Genomic DNA, 27612 nt, shown 5'->3' with positions numbered 1-27612 from the left:
CATCCCATGGACGACTCAGGGCAGAGAGTCTCTAGTCCTTCACCAGCCGGTAGATGTGATGCTGGGCACCGTGGTCACTAGTTGACACCTCAAAAACATATGCTATGCACAGCAAGGTCTCCTGTGTGTCCCTGTTTGTCACAACCTAGACAGAAAAGGAGAAGAATCTGAGATGGCAACTGCTGTTCCTCTGCTTACACATTCCACCACATTTAACATAGAGCAAAAAGTCATAATAGGCAAAGAACACAGAAGCACAGGAACAATACACAGCTTGGCCACCACAACCCCCAATCTACGTGCCCACACACCCAAGCAAAGCACTTTTGCAGCATCAGGACTACAATGCAGTGAAGAGACAGGGAGGTGAGCGGAGTCCACTTTGGAGACAAGAAAGTTGTGACCAAGCATTGACCACATAAGTGGAAGCAGGTCCACTAGGTCCTCTACTCTCCACCCCCTGGTGTTGCAGATTTCAGCAGAGAGAAGGTGTTTCACAGAAAATTTTTTGCTCTGTTTGTTGGGTATAGAGGCCACCTCCTGTGGCATATCCACTCCTGCTCACATATGTGTTGATCTATCACAGCCGCGAACAGTTCCTTCCCTCCATCTGCTCCTGCTTGTCAGTAGTAGACATAGACCATGAGAATTATACAGTATAACTCATTTTACAGAAGACTTATCGGTTTCACTCCATTATGCTTCCCATTCCATACACTGCAGATGTCAGGAGGAGGATGGCTGCTATACTCATGCATTCTTACAGAAGCTCCATTTTTTCTATTTCTTTTTCTGTGGTCCCTCAGGAACCTTAGCTTCTCTGCAGTGTGACTCAGTGTCAGCAGCATGGTGATAGAACAGTGTTGGCCTAGTTTCAGAAGCATGCACTGCCTATACTACATGGCAGGGACAAGCAAAATGTTGCACCCAGAGCTCCTAGCTCAGCTTCCCTCTCTCTGTCACTGCACAACTTTGCACACTCTCGTCATCTGAGTTTGTGCCATAGCTAAAGCTTCAAGCAGTTCTCTCCTGCTGGAGGAGATACATTTGTATTTGTAGCACCAACTCAACTGCAGAAGAAAAACATACCAGCTGGAGGCTTGAACTGTACCAAAAGCCCAACCGTTCTTGTGAAAACAGAAAGAAAATAGATGTTTTCAAACTTGCTTATTAATTTTAGCAGCCTGATTTTGGTCTATTCTGTTTTCTTTTCTTACTTCATGATTGGGTTTGCAGCTGAGCTAACCTTTCTCCTTTCTTCTGCAGGCCATTGTGAGTTACACACATCCAAGCGTGGTAAAGCACCAGAGCCTTTTCTGAAAAATGGGCTCTGAAATCTTGGAGGGCTAGATCCAGAGCAATGTGCAAAGCAAGATAAATCATGCTTGCATGATTAGGAGTATCTAAGCTCATGAAAGGGTCTAGAAAAAATATAATTAGACTTGCCTCAGAAGTTGGTAGTGGGGACTGAGGACTAGCAGCATGCCTTGCCTTAAGCATGACCATTTTTCAGCTCCACAGTGGGGAGTGGGGGTGGAAAATGCTCAGCCTGCTGCTCAGGGAGCAGGACTGCAAGGCAATATATAAAAGGCTGTGCCAGCACCAGCATGAGATGCCTCTCTGTGACAGGAGGTAAGGGAAGGACATGAGACTACTCAAAACATAAAGCCCCAGAGGAAATATAACTATAACTAACTTTGTTCGTAAAATTTATAGCAAGTGCTGGCCTGACTGAGGAATGAAACATGCAGAAAGCAGTTACAGTGTTCCTTGGTATGGATTACAGCACACAGGCCTTCTCTCTGTCCCTGCCCTCTTCATGCTTTTGCTCATCTAAAAAAACTCTTAACATTTATACTCTTCTTTTCTTCCAGATGCTAAAGATCTTAGTACAAACATGAAAGAGTAAAGCCTCGTAAAGCCCTGTGAGGTATATTATTAACTTTGTGTGAGGTTAATAATGTGAGGACATTATTAACCTTGTTTTATAGCTGAGGTACCTGAGCCACAGAGCAGTGAAATGAGTTGCCTGAAGTCCCACAAGATCTCCAGAGGATGAAATGAAGACCACTTGATTTCCATTCTTTCATATAGCCTCTAGCATCTCTTCTACTTACCCAAACTCGGGTTCTCTGGGCAAAGATCTGTGACGCATCTTGTAGAGCCAAGCACAGAACTCAGTCCATTAGGAAAATCCAACTTTTAAGCTCTTTGCCCTATTCCCAAATTTAGACTGCATCTGAGCCTGGAAAGGCTCCTGGTATAACATAGACACTAATGCAAATCTAGTTGCTGTAGCCTTGTAGTACTGCCCTACCTAGAGATTGCAGTGATTCATGAATGTGTCACAGAGCTTCCCCCAACACGCTCCTTCCTTTACGTGTCTCCATATTCTTTCCAGGTTCAGGAGGTCCTGAGGAAACAACTTTTTTTTTTCCCCGCTATCTATCTGGTCAGTGAAGAACTCTTCTCATGACAAAATTATATAGCCACTTAACAGTGTTCTTGTTTTTTTTTACCTTGCAAAAAGGGCCAGGACACAGAAAGAACTTCAACGTTCATCCAATATGGAGTGAGCATTTCCTTGACTGACTTTTGCATCTTTCTCCTTCCTTTATCTCTCTGCCTCATGAGTTCTCCCTTTATCTTTCTTTTTTTTTTCTCTCTTACTCAGGCCTCTCAAATTCTTCTGCTGCTTCTCTGCATGAGTTACTATCTCTAGAACTCCATAAATGGTCTTGAGGTGCAATACATGTGAGAGATACTAAGTTCAATTAGATGCTGAGCTGTAAAAGAAAATCTGCTTTGACTCACAACAGTGAACTCCTGCATGGGGCTTACATGTTTCCAAGCTCCAATGAAAACAGTTGAAAGTCCCACCTGTAAGATAGTAAAGTTCTCCAGCACACTGTTCATCATATACTTCTCAGGAAGGTGCTTGAGTTTATGAATGAAGTTTATCATGTATTCGCAGAGAGGGGAACGGTGAATGCGATAGGAATAGTGTCCATTTTCATAGCGTGCATACTCTGTCTGCAATGTAAAACACAAACGGGGCATATGGAGCTAATGTTGTCACATTAGTAGCATTAATCACATAAAAGGACTCAGAACAGAAAAATTATGATGGCATTTTCAAGTCATTTTACTAACAGTAATGAGCTGATTAATCATTCCTCTACAGTACTTCACACCAAGGTCAGTCTCCTTGAGCCCTCTAAATTCTTTGGATTGATTCCCTTTTTCTTTACAACAGTGGGTTCCAGTTTATGAGTAGCAAACTGCCAAGGAGCTGTGAAAGGTAACTAAGAGGACCAGACCAATTGTCAGCTATACTATGGTCTGCATCTCTACTGGAAAAATATCAGGTATGGATAAACTGAAAAAGTTAAAAAATGCTGCTTTAGCAAGACCAGGAAGCTCCTAGTAATGATGGTAATCGTACGCTCAGGATGCTTCACAGCAGGAAAGGACTAAAGCCTTCGTAGTATCTCATAGTATCTCTGCTCCCCCTTAGGAGATGGTCTGGCCAATGTTACACAGAGGGATTTTTTTGTTCACATTCACATCTTAGCTCCTGCATACTTCATCTTCCTTTGAACAGAAGCTGAGGTTGGATTCTATCATTTCACAGCAGACTGTTAAATGCCTGTTACCTCCTTTCACCCCAAGAGCTTGGTCTTCCCTGTGCACCATGACACCTTTCTTTGGACTATCTATCCCATCATGCAAATACATAACCAGGTATCAGGCATGTCTATCATATGACTGGAGAAGGGTCTTGGGGAAGGATGTAGCTTGAACTGACTGCTGACACGAGAACACCTGGTGTTCTGCACACAGCCATTCCTCCTGCATCTAAAGGCTGCTTGAGAAAGAGCAGCAGGAAGCACATCAGAGCAGCTCTCTTAGCAGCTGAATGTAGCATCAGAAAGAATTTCTTCAGTGCCAGATATATGCATAATTATGCAGCTCTGCTGTTGCTCAAGCTGTAAGTGTACAAACACTAAGATAACCCTCATAAAATCATAAGACTATAGTCTGTAAATTATTACAGTCTATTAATTAATGGCTATAGTCTATAAATGATCTGTTTAAAAACACTGATGGCACTGAGGTGTTGCCTATTTGTTTTCATCTTTTTGGACTACAAAACAAGGGTCCAGGTTTCCTAGCTTTTCTTTGCTCCCCCAAAAATCCGAGAGAATCACCAGACCCAAGAGTCTCACATATTCACATGTCTTCAAAAACTGAGATTTAAGGAAAAAATAGCAAACACTACCAGACCTTCAATGAAGTCCTGAGACAAGGCCATGCTGCAGGCTGGAGCAATCTTATACCTGCATGTCTCAGAAATAATAAGCTATGGCATTCATCTCCCTGACAACAAGCATGGGATGTATTTTGCCTTGAGATATACGCAGGATACAAATACTTGAAGTGACAAAACAGCAGCCAGAGACAGCCTTGCACCCAGGTATCTGCTCCCTACCTCCACTTTCTCCACCACCTGCTTTCCAAAGGAACACACTTTGGTGGAACAGGTAATGACCATGTTTTCTGGGCTCTCATATTGGCTGGAAACGCCATAGAAAGATCTGGATTCATCTTCAATATTGGTGTTCAAATCAGCCTGCCAAAACAAAAGACAAGAAAAATAGATGGTTATCAATAGATGGTTGTGGTGGTTTTTTACCATTACCTAAAGGGGTCTTCTGTAGCCAGGATTGTAAGGTATTGAAGTGTCCAAAGCTCCTTAAGCAGATCAGTGTGCATCAAGCAAGCAGGGAAAACCTGAAGAGTATGCACTGAAATCCAGTTCCCACTTTCAGAAAACGGTGATGGGGATTTGCATACACATTGGGGAAACCTGGTGGACTATCCTCTTAATGTTAAAAACATATGACACAGCCCCTTGCCTTAGCTGATATTTACCATAACTGAACAGTGCCAGGACAGCATGGAGGTACTCACAAAGCATGTGGAGAGCAGACAGGAGGGCAGCGTAGAGACAGAGCAATGCAACAGACAGGCTAGACTGGGCTGCCTCACTAAGGAGGAAAAATAAGGGTACACCAACTGTAATGAAACTTTTCCACCCTGGATATACAGGTACGGGGAAAGAGAGAGAGTAGAGAGAAGGAATGTGTGAGTACACACACACACGAGGCTCAGGTGTTGTGATACGAAGAATGTAAGTAGACAGGATGCAACATAAGGAATATAGGTTGCTGATGGATCCAGCCCAGCTCCACCTGAATACAAACCCATCTCCATTAGCAGCCACAGTTTTCAAATGTGCATGCCTAAGGTTGGCCAACTGAAGCCTCATGTTGGGACCTAACTCCTAACAATCCTGGTTGACTGAAGCTTCCACCAGGGGTCATTCAAACCACACTTATGAAAAGAAGAGGCGGTTCCCTTAAGGTCTGAAAACACAAAGCGGGTGTGGGAATGCTCAGTTCTGCTTCCTCCCTTTCAAAAGCCCAGGTGCTAGCTTACATCAGCAGAAAAGCAATGATCAGTTCCCATAGGCTACTTCAGACTATTCGATTCTTCCTGCTGATCTGAGGGAAACAGGAAACTGAAGAAAGTGTATTCCTGCTACAGTGGACACAGTGTGAATAGGACTGCATTAGATGCCATTCTAGCATGGTTTTTTTTAAGCTGATGTCAGTGAAGGTTTTTTATTTGAGATCTAGAGCAGCACTTAGGACAAGCAGTGCTAGCCTTGGAACTGGACCACCTCAAAAATGAATCCCCCTTTTCTTTGCCATACAAAATACCTGTCTCTTCTCTGCCATGAGATAATACTGTTAGCTTATTTCTCTTAAGTAGCAATTTAACAAGAGGTTTAAGTCAATCTAGAAAGTGCCAGTCCAGCCTTCTCCCCATCTGTAGCCACACAAGCTTGCTGCTGCCTTTGTGCCACCATTAGCAATTGTATGACTCTGTGGTTAGCCAGATGAGAGCGCTGATTCCAACCAAAACAAATTTTGTTGTGGTTTTGGTGGGTTAGTTTTCAGTCAGACAAGAAAGCTCACTTGGAACCCCACAAAGCTGTAGGGGCTGGAAGAGGTGAGAACACACACAAAAGCTGAGGGCACAAAGACTGTTTTTGTTTTGATAGCAACACATACTTGGGTTGGCTTGAGCCTCTTGGGAAATTGCACCTCAAAGTTACAATTTGATAACACCAGGCTGGTCCTGACACCAAGAGAGAGTGCAGTCTCACTGTCCCAGAGCAGTTTGTGCCTCCCCATTCCTCCTGTACTGACACAAATGTTTCTGTAGCTGTATTACAAGAGTCACTGAGGAATTGCTCAGCTAGTTCTCAATGGGATCAGTTCCCTGACCTGATTCAGAAGCACTTGTGTGTGTTCAGACAAAGAACATGTGTTGGGAGGATGGGCAGCAATAGGGAAAGCGGAAGGCAGGACTGCTTCTTCTAGTGAATGCTGGGCTTGAGTAGCTACAGCAGTAACTAGTAACCTGCTAGAAGCCACACTTTGTTGTCATTCCTTTCAAGTTAAAAGGTTTGCCCTTAGACAGTGGGCTGGGCCATCTCTGTACGACACTCACCAGCAACTCCCATCACACAGAGTTATCATCACAGAAGAATTCATCATTCTGCCAAAAGCACTAGCAGGAAAAGCAGCCATGTAATAATGTGCAGTATTTCCATTCAATCCAATTCCCATGGCTGTTAACTTGCCACTTCAGGTGTATGGAGGAGGAGGTGGTAAAAGAAATAAAATAAACCATCTCCCCATTTATTTAAAAAAAATCCAGTTCCATTTTCTACTTAGCACAACAGTGCGGCATTGCTGCCACTGTGCCATTGTGCGTACATATTTCCACCTAGAGGAAAACTACCATCTGCATTAGATAAATGATGCCACAGCAGATCCAAGCAAACAAACCAATAAAATCCAATTACCATTATTCTTTTTTAAAGTACAAACTCAGAAGCAAGTGAAAGACAGATTTAGGATAGGCTTTTCATGAAGTACAGTGGGCAATGCATCTCCTGGGGTATCTCCTAGACTAGCAGATGTAGCATTCAGATAATTGTAGTGGGACAAAGATTCAGCAAGATGACAGAATGTTCCAATGTTCGCATCAACACTGGCAGCATTAGGGTTGGACATACAGCTTTCCCTCTGCTGTTAACGGAGAGCATAACAGCATAGTATTTAAATACATGATCACAAATCACTCTTCAAAATGACTGTGTTGTTTCCCACAGTTTCTACAAAAATCCTTAACAGTTGTACCACCTTCACCACAGATTATGTCCCCATACTCTTCTGCCACCTCACTGAACTGAAAACAGATTTGGGTACATGTGTTAATATATATCAGTAAAACAATTTGGATTTAAAACTTTTTTAAAAGTCATTTTACATCATTCACATTTGCACCACTGAGGTAGTGGTAACTTTTGCACAAGACTTGGAAACAACAGCTGGAGGAAGATTGGAAGCTTTTACATTGTCATGACCACCTAAACAACTGTAATGCAGTGTTACGCTCTGATGGTTTGTCTACACTGGAGTAGCGTATGTGGGCAAACCCAGGCTAGCTTTAAGCTGGTAGCACAGGTACTAATAGGAACAAGGCACAGGCATTATAGACTTAATCATAATTCAGGTTGCCAAGTGAATTATTATGGTCATGCTGAAGTCCTTGCTATCAAATTTTCCCCACTATAGTTATGCAGCTACTTTGCTTGCACCACAAATGTACATGTATTAGAGAGTAGCAATGCTACTCTATTCTGGTTTAGGTTTTTATTGAGTTATTGTAATACTTATTTACATGCCAATGCAACTAACTGTATTGTTTATTTGACCCATACTCCAGCTGCCTGAATAAAGATTAATTCCTTCCCTTCTCCAAAGAGGAACTAGACTAGGAGCCCTCACAATACTGTTCAGCTATTTCCCTTAGGGGTGATAAACACAATGTATGGACCCAACTCCACTTTTCCAAAGAGATTGTCCCACTGAGTCAAAAGAACAAAGGGTCAAGGCTACAGAAGCTTGGTTGGACCACTGCTGCATAAACATAGTGGAAGCCCTCACTGCAGAACCAGACAAACATTTTCAGGGTTGCACTAGTAAAGTTAAGGTTACATTCCCCTAAATTCTTAAAAAATAAGTGCAGTCAATATAAGGCAAAGCAGAAAGGTACTAGTTCCACTTCATGAGAAAAGCTTCACTAGCCCTAAGAAGCCACTTTAGGTGCCTCCACAATTTGGCAAGTCTCCCATCAAAAGACCAGACTGTAGAATTTCACAGCTAGTTAACATCTAATTAATCAACATTTGGCAGTAAGCAAAAATTATGGTAATACTATTTGAATTAAGCAGTCATTGCCATTCACTAACATTATGTACAATCAAGTTCCTGGAAGCCCTGTTGCAGTGAAGCAATGGGGTCATGTTGGAACTCCCCGATGTTTACACTGCACCTTTTATTCTAAAGCACATCCCATATTATGGGCTAAGACTGCCAGACGTGTCTTAGGGTGGTCAGTCAACAAGAGCTGTGCACCCAGCCCCTTCTGTCACATCTGAAAATCTCAGCCCATAAACATGGAATTTCAACAACTCCAGGGAATGACAGTAGCAGCTAGCTGAGGGCTCCAATTCACATTTGCAGCTGCAGCACCTCAGAGAGATACTGCTGGCCTCACAGTTACAGCTTATTTACTTACAGCTGCTGGTTCCCATCCTCTCGTGGAAGTTACTGCCCCCCTACCAGAGAATATTTAGCACACACGTATCTGCTTTTGAATTATTTGCAACCTGGTTTATTCATGTAAACTGAAAATGGCAATGATGTACATGAATACGAGACCAAAGAACCGCTCAGGAGTGGAACTCCAATCTGTTCGCTTTCCCTGCAATGGAGATGATTGCCTCCTGAAGGGAGGCAAGGCGGAAAATTGAGGAAAAACACTGTTATCTGCCATAGCCAAATTAACTTCTAAATGTCAGATGGACACTGAGGTAAATCACTAATGGATGCAGTTAAACTTCCCAGAACTGCACCAGGACAAAATCACACTGCACATCATGGGGTCTCTAATGGCCAAAAAACCTACTGCTTTTAACTTAGCATCTAAAAATGCTATGGCCTCCATGCCTAGATTCCTATGAGCTCCTAACAACACCTAGACCATCAAGACTGGAAACCACATTGCTGCTTTGGGGAAGGACTTTTCCTTTCTCTTCACTTTCAGAGTTTCTTTCTCTAAAGAAAACCTTGTGTCAAAGCACACCCAGTCCTGGTGTGAGCACCCAAGGTGAGCAGAGGAAGGTCTGCTTTACTCTGTCCAGTACATTCCATCCGTCAAAGATGCAAGGGAAGGGGAATGTTGCACCCATTTTTAAAAAGGGTAGAAAGGAGGACCTTGGGAACTAGTGACCTGTCAGCCTCATCTCTGTGCCTGGGAATATCATGGAACAGATCCTCCTAGAAGCTATGCTCAAGCACATGGAAGACAGGGAGGTCATTTGAGACAGCCCGCACGGATTCACCAAGGGCAAGTCCTGCCTAGGAGTGACTGCATCAGTGGACAAGGGAAAAGCAACAGATGTCATCTATCTGGACTTCTGTAAAGCCTTTGACACAGTCCCCCACAACATCCTTCTCTCTAAGTTGGAGAGATACGATGGATTTGATGGGTGGACTGTTCAGTGGATAAGGAATTAGTTGGATGGTCACATCCAGAAGGTAGTGGTCAATGGCTTGATGTGGGTGGTGAGGAGACCGCTGACAAGTGGAGTCCCTCAGGGGTCCATACTGGGACCAGTGCTGTCTAACATCTTCATCAATGACACAGACAGTGGGATTGAGTGCACCCTCAGCAAGTTTGCAGATGACACCAAGCTGAGTGGTGCAGTTGACACGCCAGAAGGATGAGATGCCATTCAGAGGGACCTGGACAAGCTGGAGAGATGGGCCTGTGTGAACCTCATGAGGTTCAACAAGGCCAAGTGCAAGGTCCTGCAGCTGCGACAGGGCAACCCCCAATATCAATACAGGCCGGGGGATGAAGGGATTGAAAGCAGCCCTGCAGAGAAGGACTTGGGGGAACTGGTAGATGAAAAGTTGGACATGAGCCGGCAATGTGCACTTGCAGCCCAGAAAGCCAACCAAATCCTGGGCTGCATCAAAAGAAGCGTGGCCAGCAGGTCGAGGGAGGTGATTCTGCCCGTCTGCTCTGCTCTGGTGAGACCTCACCTGGAGTACTGCGTCCAGCTCTGGAGCCCTCAGCACAAGAAGGACATGGACCTGTTGGAGCAGGTCCAGAGGAGGGCCACAAAAATGATCCGAGGGCTGGAGCACCTCTCCTGCGAGGACAGGCTGAGAGAGTTGGGGTTGTTCAGCCTGGAGAAGAGAAGGCTGCAGGGAGACCTTATTGTGGCCTTTCAGTACTTAAAGGGGGCCTATAGGAAGGATGGGGAGAATCTTTTTAGCAAGGCCTGTTGTGACAGGACAATGAGTAATGGTTTTAAACTAAAGAAGAATAGATTTAGACTGGATATAAGGAAGAAATTTTTTACAATGAGGGTGGTGAAGCACTGGAACAGGTTGCCCAGGGAGGTAGTGGAGGCCCCATCCCTAGAAACATTCAAGGTCAGGTTGGGTGGGGCTCTGAGCAACCTGATCTAGTTAAAGCTGTCCCTGCTCACTGGAGGGGGGTTGGGCTAGATGATCTCTAAAGGTCCCTTCCAACCCAAAGCATTCTATGATTCTATGATGACTATGACTTCCAGCACGTCATCAAATAGGAAGGCTAATCTTCAACTTTACACTCTGGGAATGCATGGACTTGTTGAATATATAACTGAATGTGATTCAGACCTGGAGACTAGAACGTAGGTGCCTCAGCGCCTCACTGGCAAATGCACTAGTATGTCCAACAACAAGTGAGATAACTCCTGAATACATTCCTTACTCCAGCCTCGGCAGCCAAAGGAGACATAGTCAGGATTTAGGAAAGTCCATAGCCAATGGGCTGAGTTGCCTTGCTCCCCAGGCTCTTACTAGCCACAACTAGCAACAGGGTGGGACTGCAGCAGGGGCAGCAGCAGCATTCAGCTGCCGGTGGTGTCCAGCACTCAAACAGCTGTTCTCTGTCTCTTCAAGGGCAAAGGTAGAAGAACAATATATCAGGCATATTACAAGCTAAATCTGAGTCATGAGCCACCAACTGGACCATACTACTTTATCTGACAAAGTCAGGGTTCTGGCTTTCTGTCCAAGAAGTTCTAGATGCAAAAAGCTGTGCATGCTCTAGCATAACAGGAATCTAATGTGTCTGGGATGCATTCAACTTCCTGTGCAAGCCTAGCACAGCTGACGTACTTGTCCATAGCTTGCCTGATGACTTCCAAACATACTGAAACTACAATCACTGAAGTATCCATGATCTAGCGCATCTCAGAGGTCTACATACTGCATGCAAGATAGCCAATCTGCCTGTTTTGGGGGAAACATCTGAGATTTCCTCCTTTCCCCAGAAGTGAGCAGAATTTTTAAATACCTACAACAGAAGATTTCTAGATGGAAGAGAAGGGAAGGGCATAGTAGCCCTCAACAAGTTAGTATTACATTTTCTGGTTTGCTTTGGTTTGGTTTTTAAATCATATTGGTGGTCTGAGTCTCTTAGCAGCTCTGCTGAAAACAGCTCTGATGAGCTTGAGTGTATCACTCAACTTCTGCAACCCCAAGGAAGAAACACATACAGAAAAGTTGGCATTGTGCACTGTCCTAACCATATACTAAGCCAAGATTTTTGTCTGATCTTTGGTGGGAGTGAGTTTCACAACTGATTACCAAGAAAGGCCTCATTCCCACTAGGATAAGACTGTGAATCAAAATTTCTCTGAACTTCTTTAGAGGGAAATGTGACCTTTGAGAATCGGTCTTCAGCTTATCTGAGGCTTTGAAAAGCAATGATTGGACAAGAGTCCAAATGGCATTACATGCCATGAGAAACCATAGCTTGCTGATATCTTGCACACAGGTCCCATGTCATCAATGGAAAGGCATATGCTGAACAATTCTTTAAGAACAGTCCAAAACTTGTGCCACTGAAGCTTCAGCCTCCAAGAAAGTGGAAAGGGGAAAGTTTCTGAGCCAGCCAAAGATAGTAGAAGGCCTTGCCAACAGTATGGGTAGCTGCGACTTAGCTAGCGCCCAGGATTGTGTTATTTTGACACCCAGCAGACAGATTCCCTCAGCAATCTAGTCTTTCAATTGCTTTTTGCTGCCAACAATCTCTATACTGTTGAACACTGTGGGGAATAACTTTGGTCAAAGAAGTGCCATTGACAGAGTCCCCTTACATAAGGTAGTAACTGGTAGGAAGCGGTGCTGGTGATTGCAGGTGAAATTAATGGGCTGTCAGATCCATTCTCAGAAAAAATGTGCAAAGATCATAAAAATCTCTGTTGCTAGCTGCTGTCTTGTTTGCTGCCTCAGAAGAAGTGCCAAGGACAGAATGGGCATGGAGACCAAACTACCATCTCCTTGTTCTCCAGGCAGTTTCTGCCAGGTCAGGATTGAAGGCATACAGTGGGCAGGGCAAGGTGCAGAGGGGAATTTGCACTGCTGCTGTTTTGACTGGATTTGCTTGGTACAGGAGAGAAGCCAGGTGCAGGACAGCAGTCTGCAGCCCACCCCTTCAGCCCCTTCCACAAAAATATAATTCATTCACTGGAAAGAAAGCACTCAGTGATTTGACTGGTCCAGCTTGCCTATCACTGAGGAGAAGAAATTACTACATATATTCATCATTGGCAGGAAAGGTGTCCCAAGCAATTCCCCTGATCCACCCCTCTGCAGATGGCTGGTCTGGACAAAGTACTGCCTGTCCTGAATTCCTCATTTGTCATTTTCCTTCTATCTTCGATGCATATAGGAGGAGTTCATAGGGAGAACCAAGTAACAGGTGGTAGAGATAATATTACACTGGAAAAGAGCAGAGCTGCCGCTGCCCATGTGTTAGGAGGCTAATGTCTCACATTCATTGTCGTGTGCTAGAATACACTTGGAGCACAGAGAAATGTCACACAGATGTCATACACAACCTGCCAATCCAAGTCCAAGAGTCAGTTCATTGTACCAAACTCCAAATGCCAAAATCAAGGAAGAATTGCAAACACTGCTTATGTTTCAAACTAATCAATTTTTAACTCTTAGCTATTGTATAAATAATTTAAAGCACCATTGAACAAACATGAACGTCTCTCTCTCAGTCACACTAGATCCTAAATGCTATCAGTGATGTCAAGAAACCCCAACCCCGGTGTTTAGATTAGGCTTCTGGTGCACAACAGATCATCTGGTATACTGAATGCTTAATGTAGTAATGGCAGGTTCCTGCCTCAGGTTCTTCAAGCCTAAAACATAAACTCCTCCTATATGCATTGTTATTAATAGTTTGGGGAAGAGGCATTTTCAGGGCTTTGCAGAGTAGTAGAATGGTGCACTTGCATCTTAAAGTTTTCAGAAGTTGTGAGACTCTGGGTGGAAGATAGAAGGAAAATGACAAATGAGGAATTCAGGACAGGCAGTACTTTGTCCAGACCAGCCATCTGCAGAGGGGTGGATCAGGGGAATTGCTTGGGACACCTTTCCTGCCAATGATGAATATATGTAGTAATTTCTTCTCCTCAGTGATAGGCAAGCTGGACCAGTCAAATCACTGAGTGCTTTCTTTCCAGTGAATGAATTATATTTTTGTGGAAGGGGCTGAAGGGGTGGGCTGCAGACTGCTGTCCTGCACCTGGCTTCTCTCCTGTACCAAGCAAATCCAGTCATATATACAAAACCAACTTATTCAATGCCTTGATTTTTAAAGTCTTTGTCACCTGCAACCACCACTTCAGTTCAGAACTTTTGAAGAATCAATCAATCAATCATATCTTCATGTCTCAAAACACCCCTTCAAGTATTTAACTCTACTCACCAAGTTTAAGGTTATCAGTAGTTTGCTTTTGGATAATACTTTTATCCTAAAATGATGCTATGAATTCAACAGTGTAGTAATGGCTTTATCCAACACATCTTTGGACATCAACAGTATATTTGTATAGCTGTCCAGAGCAATCAGGCAGCAAAATGAAAAAAACACCATAGCATATACTGTTACAGAGGTATAAAAATGCAGAGTGGTATAAAAATCTCAGCTGAAATCTAGTTTTCTTCTGTTAGACTGTTTCTTTAAATTGCATTGCCTTATCTGTGAAAAATGTTGGGGGGGGGGGGGGGCAGGGGTGTTGTACTACACACATCTATTGCAATACACCAAACTCAGGAAGTCCCTTGACATGTGTAGCATGTTGCATTACAGGCATGGCTCACATGCTTTGTTTAAGTATAAGACTGCTTTACCAAAATATTTCAGGCATGTTGAATACAAAATTTTGCAACAAAAAGGTTTGGATTTTTCCTCAAAAAAGTCCAAATTTTCTGGAGCAAGAAGGTTTTTTTAACTGCTTTAGTTATATTGCTTTAGAGGTCCTAGCTGAAAGCTTACAACAGGATTAATGTAAGTACTCCTGTGAAACGCAGCACAAATCACCAAAGTGCTCCAATCCTTTCTCATCTAGAATATGGCATCAGGAATGGTGTTTTCATCCCCTACTATTGCCTACACTGAGAAACAAATACAAGACCGAATGATTTACTTAAAGGCAGCTTCCATTCAATCAATGGCTTGACTTGCAGACTGAGCTTATTTGTGACAGCCTGTAGTGTTTCCACCAATAAAACCTGATTTAACTCCAGATGGTATTCAACAATGCAAGGGTACCAAAAAAAGAATCAGAAAGTCAAAATATTAAACCAAGCCCAGAAATATCACTGTCATTATAAGTGTACAGATGCAGAGTCCCAGAGCATCAAGTATATGTTGGACTAAAGGTGTTTCAAATCCTATGTCACATGTCTTTATGCAAGCCAAATTTCAGTGAGTTGATACCCTCTGAACAGCAGACACCTCACGTTGGCCCAGAAAGAGTCCAACTTAATGACATCCCACCACATAAATCCTTCAAAAGCCTAACTTAGGTTGGTCTGACATGATGCGTAGGCCACATTTATCCTTCTAATATTAAAACCCAAACACACACAATCCCCAAACCCAAGCCCACAAGCACACTAACAGTTTTGATAAATAAAATCACAGTTGCACTAGATCACAATTTTATTATGATTTCTCTCCTCTTAAGTCAAGGATTCAAAGTGTTTTATTGTCTCTATTGTAACGTGTCCCTCTAAGCTCTTTCTTTTGGTTCCTGAAACTTCCAAAGCACTTCAGAGTGATACCACACAAGAGCCAGTGCTCTTCACCTTGACATGAAGACTTTACTGGGATCTCTACCCCACAGCAGGAAGCAGCTGTTGCAGCTCCTACTTTTCCAAGGACCATTTCTTAGAAGGTATCCCCTCTTACTCTTTTTCCTTTCTGTTGCCACATCAGACTTCTGTTTCCTTTTCCAGACAGTTCTTAATAAGGCAATCACGACTCAGATTTTGTCAAAGGATACCCTTCTCAGCAAGGTGCTGCTGTCTCTCCCAAGTATTTCTCTTCCACCCAGAACAGGGCTGGCCTTTTACTTTTTGTTTTGACCTTCCCAAGCAGGCTTTGTTGTACTCTGACAGAGGCTGACATGAGGGACCCAGCTCTGTAGCACACAGTCTGTGGGTAGTAAAATTATATGTCTCCAAGAATCACCAATAACTAACACTGTATGCACCAGACACTTGAACAGCAGACATTCTCCAACTTAGTTCTGGAAAGGCTAGGCTTGGGACAGCTGGGAAGTTGCATCTCAAGGCACTTAAGTTAACTCTTCCTTCTCCTGAAAGCACCACTTAAGAGGCTTTCTAGTGCCAGTTTTTATGGAGAGTATGAGAAATGAAAGCTCATTTCTCATCATCTCACTCCTGACCTGGAGTTGAATTATAAGTGGTAAACTCAAGACGAAAGGCTCCAAATCCCATTACACATTCCCTCAGCCATCTAGCATGCAACTGCCCCAAGCTGCTATTATTTTTAATCTTGTAATACCTATGACAATATCAGTCACCAAAACTATTTTGTTTGTACCCTGAAGCACAATGGCACAGTTTTTGCAAATTTCAGCTAACTCAGAAAAATCCAAACTGAGAGAGTAGGCTTTTGCCAGGCTGATTTCTGCCAACTTACCAGAAGTCATTTCAGTAATACATTATCAGCATAATCCAATTTCATTATATGTCTCTCTTATCTTTTGTCTGTCCTTGTGCCTGCAGTAAACATGCATCTGTAAATTATTAGTACTTGGATAACACAAAATGAAGCTAATGAGACAGAAGAGATGGAAAAATGTTGCCTCTGACTGAGAAGTTACTCAAGACTGAGAGAAGTGAACACATAAGAGTACGCAGATAATAATTTCATCTGAATTCTTCTCTTACACAAAGTTTTAAAGGGCCCAAGTCACCATTAGCAAATAAAATCACCAGACACTAGTCAAGAACAACTATACAGATGACATTGTGAATGATACATCTTGCTCCAGGCCAAAATGAGGGCCTTGTGCAGTCAAGGAAAGATCTCCAGTGACAGTCATGACTGTATTAAGTTGCCTGCACAGGGAAAATTTGCTGGGAGGCGGCAGTCTTCTAACAGCTAGCAAGGCCACCGCTTTTAAAGTGAGAACTTCATAGCAAATGGGTACCCTACAAAGCATCCTTTCCTTACCCAGAATTTGACAAGGAAGAAGGCATTAGCTGGCCCCCTTTCAAAGAGCTCCTTCAGGCCCCCTTTTTTCTCAGGGAACTTGTCATAGATCTGCCGGATATCCACTGCCTCGAGGTAGGGGTCGTTGTAGCTGGGGCTTGACTGCCCAATGTGCACAAACAGGTGTTTGTTATACTGCAAGAAGAGCAAAAACATGGAATCAGGAAATCACTCAGTACTGTTCAGCACATATTGAACATTCATGATTCTTCACAGAAGACTACTGGAAGTCATTGAAGATTTGATAGCACTTTCTAAAAGAGCAGAAGTATTAGCAGAAATATCTCTGTTAATACCAGCTTATGCTGTTATTTCTTTCCTATCAGTATCCATGCTTCTTGTGAAACATTATTGTTGTTTTTTTCCCATATTCACTCCTAACCATTGCCTCATGCTGCTGCTATACTCTCTGAAATAACCTGAGATACAGTGTTACCTGTCACAGGTCACTCAGTCAAACATCAATGCTCCTGTCCTATGAAGAGCTGCCTGAAATCCCACAGCAAGGTACCAGCCAAATACTATCATCTTTCCTGAACTTTCCTATCTCAGACAGAGGAAATGTAACTGGCCCATCATCAATGTATGTGTCAAGATGCAGTATCACAAGGTTTAGTGAGACAGGCAAATCTTACTACTTCCATTTTATAGGTGGCACCATGGAAATACATTGATGCAAATTCATCCCAGTTGCCCCCAAATTTAAGTTCCCAGCATACCAGAGAAATACATGGCTTCATGTAATCTTACCATCATCTGACTCTGGGTCTATCCTCCAAGGCTGAACAGGACAGCTAGAATAGCCCGGCAGGGACTGTGCCACTGCCTTATGACCTCAGTGCCTTGAGTTCTGGTATGTGAACAGCCATGACCCTGGAAAGGGAGGCCAGAAGCACATGGCACAAAGCTGGCTATATCACTATAGGCAATTCAATCCTCTAAGACAAGGATATCTTGTGTTTCCCAAAGATGGCTTTCTATTCTCAGTAGAGCAATGAAGCAAGTATTTGCATACACACATAGTAGTATAACATATCCATGATGAACAGGAGCTACCTGAAGACCAAAGATTAATGAGGGGTGGAAGTCAGGTGTGTATCTTACTGTGTCTTGGTCTTGTTGTTGTTCCAAGAATGCAGAGAATTCTAACATCCAAAGTTTAGAGCTAGCAACCCTTCGTCCTTGCCAAGCTGGTGCTGATGGGGAAGGCGAGAGGCCAGCAGGAGACTCAAACCCTAAGCACACAGGATTTATATAAAAAAATTCAGAAAGAGAAAAGTTGGTAGTAGCTTTCCAGTAGAGCACCTGTTGTCAAAGCTGACTAATTACATTTTCTTATGACTTCAGTCATCATGCAAAAATATCACGCACAAGGTCTTCACTCCACCTGTGCTCTAAATGGCTTGTTCAGTTACCCTCTGCTAAAACAGCACTATCAGGGTTGGTAATGACATAAAAGACAATCTGCCTGTTTTTGACACTAGAGAAAACATGTTCAGCAACTTTAAGAGGACCTAGGTTGAGCCCTAAATGAGCAGTGAAATAAACTGCTTCAGTATCAGAATGAAGCATCACCATTAACATGACCATTAACCTCTCAAAATGGGGAAACTGAGAAGTAAAAGACATTTGTTGTTCCACTTAATGAGAAATTGGAAAGACAATCATGTTATGATGGAAAACAGTGTTCTAAGACATGCAGTATAGTGGAAGAACAGTAGAGATATGTAAACTTTTATTTTCTGCTGAGCCACGAGGAAAAGAAACCCCAAAACAACCAATCTAAAACAGGAAAAATGTTTTTTAAAATAAAACAAAATTAAAAAGTTTCAGCTCTCTCAGTAAAAGGACTGGAACTGGTGATAAGGAGAAATTATATAAAAATTAATTTTGGGCTCCCTTAAATATTTCAATAGGTAAAAATATTTTTAAAAAATTAATTTTTAAATTTTTTAAAGTGTTGGCTATTTTTGAAGTTGGAATATAATTTCAAAGCAAGGAACTACATTTCCTTACCTACCTGGTAATGGCAGTGGAGGCTGTACAGCGTAAGGTTGTTGAGAAAAAGGTTTCACGCTACAGAAGTACACAAAGAGAGATGGTTAACAAAAAAACCAAACCAAACCAAACCAACTCTTGACCAACTGTTTGTGCAGATTAGATCAGGTATTTCTCCTGAGGGAGAAAGTGGCATAAGTGTTTTGGGGAAATTATCTTTCTGTGTGGGCAAGAGAGGGTCATGGAGAAAGACTCAAAAAACAGTATGGGGCCAGGACTGGACTGAATAAGATTTCCCTTCAGGTATTCAGCAGGCTTTCCCTGCAGACTTGTTATTCAGAGATCCTTATCAGCCTGTATTAACAGGTGCCCATTTGTTTATCCTTTTCTTTCAACCACAGATAGATTTAAAGAGAGGCTGGATGCCTCTCAGACTTTTAGGCCCAGATTCAGAGATGTTCAACACCCACAAATGAACCTAACTTTCAAGACAGAAAGAAAAATCAGGTTTTAGAGACATCATCTGACATCAGGGGTGGCAGATACTTTGAGTTTCTAGAAGAACCTCTTACATTGATGCTTCCTTGTTCACTTTCAAGCTAAAGGCATAAAATCTACTTTTTATTTCTCCTAGGGTGGCTTCCATTCTTTCACTAGGCATTTTTCCCCACAAGGTATTTTAACAGTATCTGTTCCCTGACCTGCTCCACGAACATTAGCAATAGCACCACAAGAGAGCAGGACCACATGGCTTTTGTGATGACCATACTCTCTTCCAGCTGTTTGTCCTTAAGTTGGCTTAAATTGCTCCTGTTAAGTGTGTCGTGTCCCCTTACAAACAAAGAAGCACAGAAGAACAAAGGCAGGCAGAGCAACCTGAATAATACTCTGACACAACTACACCCAGGGCCATCACTGGTGAAAGATCAGCCCATCAAAGGTTCATCTCCACACTGGGGCAGGGGAGCCCCAGTACCACCACCCACCCCCATAAAAGAAACAGAGCCCCTGCCAGGCTGTCACAGGAGAGCCATCAGCCCCTTTGCCCAGGTGTGAAACCAACCCAGTCAGCCAGCTGGGGAGGCTTACAAACCAGTCACCTTACAAACTGAGAGGGTTATTGCCTAGGTGGTGCAGGACACATTATGGAATGCAAAGGAAAAACATGTTGGGATTGCACAAGATTTATTATGGGGATGTTTAGGGAGAATATGGCAATAAAAGGTGCCAGCCTGTCCTGGTTTCGGTTAGAATAGAGTGAGTTTTCTTCCTAGTAGCAGGCATAGTGCTGTGTTTTGGATTTAGTAGGAGAAGAATGTTGATCACACACTGATGTTTTAGCTGTTGCTAAGTACTGCTTATGCTAGTCAAGGACTTTTCAGCTTCCCATGCTCTGGCCAGGTGCACAAGAAACTGGGAGGGGGCACCAGCCAGAATAGTTGATCCAAACTGACCAAAGGGCTATTCCATACCATATGATGTCATGCTCAGTATATAAGCTGCAGGGAGTTGGCTGGGGAGCAGCAAGCTCGGGAACTGTCTGGGTATCAGTTGGCGGGTGGTGAGCAATTGCATTGTGCATCACTTGCTTTGTATATTATTATTGTTCTTATTATCATTACTGTTTTACTTTATTTCAATTCTTAAACTGTTCTTACCTCAACCCAGGAGTGTTTCTCACTCTTACTCCTCTGATTCTCTCCCCCATCCCATTGGGGTAGGGGGAGTGAGCGGGTGGCTGTGTGGTGCTTAGCTGCTGGCTGGGGCTAAACCACGACACAGCCACATGTAAGATCAGTACAGTAGTCTGTCCACACCCTGCACCTTGTCAGTGCAGTCTGTGCTATTTTCTCACTAAATTCTATTTGTAATTTTTTTCCTGCATGAGGAGCTCTCAGGTCTGTGGGTTTGTTTCTGGAGTGCCAGCAGCAAGTGAGGGTGTGATGACCAGCGATTATCAAGCCAGACTAGCCAGCAAGTAGATGGTTAGGAGCCAGCTGTGTGTGTCTCCAGGGGTAAGGATGCTTTCAGAGGGACCAAGAAGTTCAGGCCAAATGACAGAGAGACTGTGGAGTGTGGAGGTCGACTGAAAGATGAGTTCGTGTGTGTTTTTCTCTGCGGGAGGCAAACCGGGGAAAGTGAAGATCCAGCTACTGGGTGGACTGTGTAACTATGCATCTAAGCCCAGTTACTGAAGAAATTCACACTGTGCATGTGTGCACATGCATGTGTGTTTGTATGTGTGAGTGAGAGGCCTGCACCAGCAACTGGGGTGGGGCTGTGGCCTCAGGGGCTCACCTGCCTGAGTGCTAGCACACAGGGAGACAAGGGATCCCAGGGCAGCTACAGGATGGACCCACAGTGCATGTGTATTTCCCACTAATACACTTTCATCCTCATCAGCCAGAGCGGGGTACAGGATGAGGCTGTTGGTGCTGTTTGTATTCCTGTGAGTGCTGAGCGTTGTCTGTCTGTGCTGTTCTGTGTGGCCAGCCATGTGTGTATGTGGAACGTATATGCATATTTGTGTGTGTGCCTACCAGTAAAACGTGATCAGCCTTGCTACTGGTTGAGCTTGGGAGCATGGAGCTGCAGCAGCGTCACTTCTGTCAGGCTGCTAGATTCAGCAGCTCCCTAAAATAACCCATATTAGGCTGCTTGAGTCATGGGAGACATTAAAGGGGTGTAGTCCATGTTGAAGGTACCATATGAAGACGTAGGGTTTATCTATTTAAAATTCTCTCATGACTCAGTTTGTCTTCAACCATGGGCCTTCAGTCTCAGATCTATGATTAGGGAATTTGCCTGAGAGCAAAGACTACGTCATCTTAGCATTTTATAAATCTTGTAATAGCTAATGGTGCTCCTCAGGCAGCATAGAGGAAGCAGCAGAAGCACCTGTTTTGGATGCTCACATGAAGGAATACTCACTCTTGGGAAGATCCGGCTTGGCCTGGCAAAGCTCCTTGCCAAAACTGCAAGAGAACAACATACAGGCAAAAGTCACCACTCTTAGGACAGAGATGAAAAGCAAGGCTTGCTCCTTTCTGAGGAAAGAAACTGCAAGCTCACAGACTTTTAAAGATGTGACTGAGCTATATCTCTTTCTTTCTACCTTCCTGGTTTCATCTTTGTGGAGGTGCTGACTGGTCTTTGTTGTCTTTCTACACACTACTACTAATGACAAGCAAGCAACTGACCCAACAGTAGTTTTTTTAATGTTAAATACTGTGTATGCACCTTGTGCCTCCATCTCCAAAGCTTTAATGATGCTTACTCTTTTGGAGGGATCATTTTCCCCAGGAGAGCTCCACAGGAATATTCTGGCAGAAATCAATGCTCAGCAAAAGCTCACTAGGCCCAACTCAAAGATTAGGGAATGCTGACAGGCTTCCTCTATTAAGGATTTTATATAAGGGCCATTAACTTGTGATCTAAGTACTCAGGATGAGCTTGGGAATGATAAGCTTGAGAAAGGGTCAGGATGGCCCAAACAGTTTTAATCCAACAAGATCCTAGACTACGAAAGTGAAACAGACACCTAAAAATATTTCAAGCAGCTGAAAACCCAAAGGATCTGATTGTTCTCTCACTTGTATAATTTTAAAAAAAAGCACACAGTGAAACTCTATTGGTTTACATCAGTGTGAATAAAGAATCAGACGCAAACTGTTGAAGGCATGCGATGGATTTGCTCTACAAAGACAATGCCTTTTGGCTCATTCTTTCTGATCTTCTCAGGATTTCCCTAAGCAGGTCCCAACACTCTTTCACATACTCAACTGTCTTCAGCCCAACTCCTCCGAGACACTGATTCACTCACCCCAGAAACAGCAGGGTAGGCTGGTCGTGGGAGACCAGGCAAGGCCATTTTACTATGGAAGGCAGTTGCAGAGATAATCTGGGCAGATGACATTGTAGCCATACTCTGCATGGCTTTATCTTTAGCTGCCTGATCCTATGGGCAAGAGTAGAAACAGGAAAAACAGAATTATTATAATGAAAAACAAATTGCCTGGTCTAATACTGCATAACCAGGATTCTCACCAGCTTCTTTGAAGGGAAGAAGCATCTCTGAAAACCTGGACAGCAGACTCACCAATAACTGTCCTAAGAACTCTTCAAAGCATGTAAGTCTTTCACTCATTACTATAGCTTCAGATGTGATTAATCATCCTTTCTGAAATGCTGGGATCACTGGTTTAGAGACTGCTAAGCATTTATCCTTTCTGTCTGAAGGCTTTCAGCTGCACAGCTGAAATGTTTTGTTACGAAAAGTACAATCCTAATTGACTCTTGTGTTTTAATCATTGGTAAGAATATTAAATGGGAAAGACTCTTGCTTATCAAAAAACCCCTCTAAAAATAAGCTCACAAAAGGAGTTTGTCATCATCACTGCAAAAAGACTACCTCAATTTGGGATTGCGTTAGTTTCAAGATAGAGTTGATAATTTTATTCACATCCCTGGAGAAACAGGAGATCTTAATAACCTCCCAGGGCACATATGCAAAGACATTCCTTTTTGTATTTTAGCAGGGCTGTGGAATTGCACACATTTTTACAGGCAATGACAGTGCAACAACTAGGGCATCTGATGCTCGTTTAAAACAAATAACATTCTTCATTTCTTCTTCCAAGGAATAGACAAACAGAAGCACTTCCCCACATTCTGCCTTTCCTCCTGCATCTCCTACAATTAACCTTCATCCTTCAAACACTCCACATTTATCTGTGACATAATTATAATGGCAATGCCACAGATAAATTCATGGCTTGGAGAGACTGCTGAAAGAGGTAAGCTCTTTCTGTCTTCTTCAGGAATCCTCACTTCCCACTTGCATTCATTGAACTCCAGTAAGTTCTCACCCTTGGGTCTCCATTCTGTCTAACCCCTCCGCTTTCTCAAAGGTTTTCTAAAGTTCAAAGCCCATGGATTCTGATGTGTCTAACAAAAACATTTGGAGGAGCACAACAAAAGCTCAAGAATGAATGATAACATTTAAGTGGAATGATCAGTAGCAATGGGCAATACTTACCTATCTTCTTTCTTACAGTAGCTGTGACTCCTGTTAGTACCATTCAAGTGAATGGAAGGGAAACATTTTAATTGCTGAGAAAGTTCCTAAGATTCCCCAAAGCTATGGGAAAGTTTTTCAGAATCCAGTTTAAATGATGTTTTAGGGAATACCTTAAGGATTACCTACATTTTTTAAGGGTAAGGATTCTTTTGTGGTTTGTTTTTTTTTTTTTAAATGACATTCATAAGGACCATTTCCCAGTTGCCATCACAGAAAAAGATTTTTTTCCTCCCCTTACTTTCTCACTGGAAAAATCGTATGTGTCTACCTGTATTAAAGTAAAAAAAAACCCGAATAACCCTGTTGTGTTTTTCTGTTTTGTTTAAATGCCTGACAGACTACTGGAAAAAGCATATTTTTGTAAAAGATACCTCCCTTCTCTTTCAGCTAACAGTTCTGCATTGATTTGTATTGTGTTTCCAGTAAAAAAAAAAAAAAGAAAAATGAAGCAACAAAAACTTTTACCAAACATTTGCAATGTTTGCATTTTCTTTTATTATTCTCAAAATGCATAATAATAATAATACCACCACAATTTCCCTCTTTTTCCTTAGTTACAGGCAATATCTATTAGCCACCCATGACACTAAAAACTACTGACTTCTGGGAACAGATTTTTCTCCAAGCTTTACCCTACTTTCCCACCTCTATCTGTTACAGGCACAGTGCACACTTAGAGAAGACACCCCAATTTGTGTGGAGACAGTAGTATTATAGTAATTGCTCTGAAAAGTCAGCGTGTAGCTGCTCTGATCTCTAGGATATAAATATGAAAACGTATGCTCGCTATGGAAAATGAACAGTGATAGAACAACACACAGCTATCAGCAGGAACTTGGAAGAAGGGCAGCAGCTTTTGTGATTTCATTTCCTTGCTCTATGAAAATGACTAGTGAAAGAAAAGAAGTAAATGAGTTGAATCAGTGCTACAGATATAGCTCTGCAGGCAGAAAGGAACAGTCTGGTACTGGGGAATGGTTCACTGCAGGCAGCTGGGCAGAGCTCAAGCATGGCCTGGGGTGGTGTAAAAGGAGAACAACCAATGGTTCCATGGAGCTCCCTGAGACACCTTCGTTCCCTGAGAAAAAAAACGGCCAGCTCCTGTGTGCTAAGTGGAAACAGGCTCGGCTGACTGGCTTTTCAATCATGCCAAATCCCAGAGCTGTGACATGCAAGGAACGGAATCAAGGGTACAGATATAAGCAGCAGTAAATCTTTTAACACCCCGGACAGTTGTTTTTTCCTACTCGCTCTAACTTGCCTCTGAAGCAGGCCTCCACCTGAATTGACCACTTAACAGCACCACAGGTTTCAAGCTTAGGCAGCCCTACCTAGAAGCACTGAATTTGATAGTTGTAATTTGTGGCTCCTTCTCTTTATCAGAGCAGCTGGAAACATAACAGGCTAATGACAGACACAACACCATTTTCTAAAATGGACCTGGGGATCGGGATGTGGGGGGTGCAGTCATGACTTAGAGTTAATCACTGCTTGCAACAGAGATGCATGCACTTCAGCACTGCTCAAGATTGAGTGCCAACAGTTCACTCACAGACAGTCCACTTCTGCTGCCAGCAAGGAGCTGCCCAGACAGCCAAAAGGGAGCACTAACAGCTGTCCACTCAACAGTCAGCACTGGACTGGGCTGTCAAGATCCTCATCATCAACTGAAGCATGGAAGATCAGGGAAGCAAACACACTTCCCTCCAGATCACTTATTGCCATACCAAATCAGGAAGGTCAGCATGCACCTTTCTTCTCTGACTGCCTCAGTGATGCATAACAAGGACCGGACCTCACATTCGGCTCAGCAAGCCCTTTCTGGATGGCTCACATTCTAACAGGTGATAGATACCCTCTTGTGAAATTGTCACCCATAAACTTGACCTTCTTGACATTTCTGACAATTCAGTCTGAGCACATAAACCAGCTCCCTGCTTCAAATCGGAGTGGAAATAAATGTCAAGAGGTATCAGTTCTTTAGCATGAACTCAGAGCTCTTCCTATAGAAAGGAAAACACAGATTTGCTCAAGCAAGTAGTCAACCATTTTCTTTCTCATTAGCCCAGGCCTCTTCAAATTAGGTCTGAATTAATCAAGGGGCAAAGTCTAGTCAGCTGGCACCATTTTAGCTGAGACAATGCCAGCTGGCTTTATTGCTTCCTCTCAGTCGTTATGCCAACTCAGAACACTCTCTCATGGACGACTCCAACTCCACATCACTACCACTAGTAGAGGTGGAACTAGTACTGCAGTAACTGTAAGGCTACCCTTTCCCAAGGCCACCACAACATCAGGGACTGATTACTTGTCAGCATTTGTAACCATAAACCCATCCTTCTCAGGTAAACCCTCTTCACATACTCCCAAGTCTAAGGGTCTTTCAGACTTGGATGACAGCAGCACAAACCGGAGGTAGAAATCAGACACATAAAAATTAAAGTCATTGTTTCTTTATTCTTTAAATAGAATTGCTCCAGACGTCACAGAGCTACAACAATACAAGTGTTTGCACAACACTTCCTGGGAAGTACTTTTTCCTCCCCAGCTTACTACAGTTCAGCAGCTAATCTCACCCTTTTTTAAGGCTATTCAAAGATGGAATGGATGAGAGAATGGCTGACTCAGGGGGCTTATGTGATATTTTAAAGGATACCCATCATACCTTGAGCTTGGCTTGGATCTCTCTAGCTTTCCGTCTTGCCAGGACCTGGATGTGACTGGATACCTGCATTAAAAGACAAAATCCATCTTCATTCCAGAGGAGTACTTGGTAGCTACTTGCAGAAGTAAACATGCTTCAGGCACCTTGTGGAACAGGGAGTTATTTAGGGTTAGGGGAGGCGGGGTTGAGGCAGCAATGAGATGCTTTTCTGAATGTAACTTAAGTGTCATGAAATGAAGTGGGGGACCAGCAAAGACGGGCTGTTTAAGGCCTTTTCCAATTCAAATGGCTTTATCAAGCCAGAGACCTCCTCTAAAACTAAAGAACCCATCCTTAAATCTAGGCATTGAGAGTCCTGATCTCTTTGCTCCCCATCTTGGCCTCCTCTTGGGAGAAGGGAAACCCATGTTCCATATCCCTGGCCAATAATGATGACTCTCAGAACTTCCCTATATCTAATGTGGGCTGAAACGCATCATAGAATGATTCAGGTCGGAAGGAACTTCTGGATGTCATCCACCAACCCCCTACCCAAAGCAGGTCTAGGTTGCTCAGTGCTTTGTCCAGCATAGCCTGCACTGTCATTCCCAAATTACAAAGATTCCTAAAAAGGAATCCTGTGTGCCAGGTGTTTTCAAAATCACAATTGCTGTCCATCTGTCTGGGCTGAACAAAGAATCTTCACATAGAGGACCACTGATGTTCACTGAAAAGTTCATTAGTACACCAAACAAATAAAAATCACACACCGTTTAACAGTACAAAAATTTGTGTGTCACGATGTGGTTGGCAGACATGAGCATTACAATCCTACTGTAAAATGCCTGAGCTGACTCTTCCCACCGTTCTTATTAACCATCTCAGCACAAACACCTCTTTCCAGCAAAGCCAGAAACCAATAGCAAGTGAACAGCAAGGGATTTGTTCTCATAAGCCCTCATCATGTCTAGTGGTCCAAAGAAGCTAACCTTTACAGGGAAAACTTCACACTTACCTGTTTCCTTGTGCGTGTTTTCCCTGTTCTCAGCTTAATATAGCGGGCAATCAGCTCATTTCGGCC

The 27612-nt window shown here is 43.1% G+C and overlaps 1 protein-coding gene across 1 annotated transcript; it reads right to left on the bottom strand.

Annotated features, from left to right (window-relative positions):
• Positions 1-31: 31 nt before the first annotated feature.
• TEAD4 (TEA domain transcription factor 4) lies at positions 32-27612 on the bottom strand. The gene is made up of 10 exons (XM_075708100.1): positions 27547-27612; positions 26553-26615; positions 22631-22765; positions 21739-21782; positions 18830-18885; positions 17914-18044; positions 16771-16944; positions 4493-4633; positions 2881-3033; positions 32-145 (listed from the first exon to the last, which is right to left on the bottom strand). The coding sequence occupies exons 3-10, from the start codon at positions 22739-22741 to the stop codon at positions 32-34; spliced, it is 924 nt and encodes a 307-aa protein (XP_075564215.1). The 5' UTR covers positions 22742-22765; positions 26553-26615; positions 27547-27612.

Source organism: Pelecanus crispus, chromosome 1 (assembly GCF_030463565.1).
Source record: "Pelecanus crispus isolate bPelCri1 chromosome 1, bPelCri1.pri, whole genome shotgun sequence".
NCBI lineage: Eukaryota > Metazoa > Chordata > Aves > Pelecaniformes > Pelecanidae > Pelecanus > Pelecanus crispus.
This window is presented reverse-complemented; position numbering and strand designations above follow the sequence as displayed.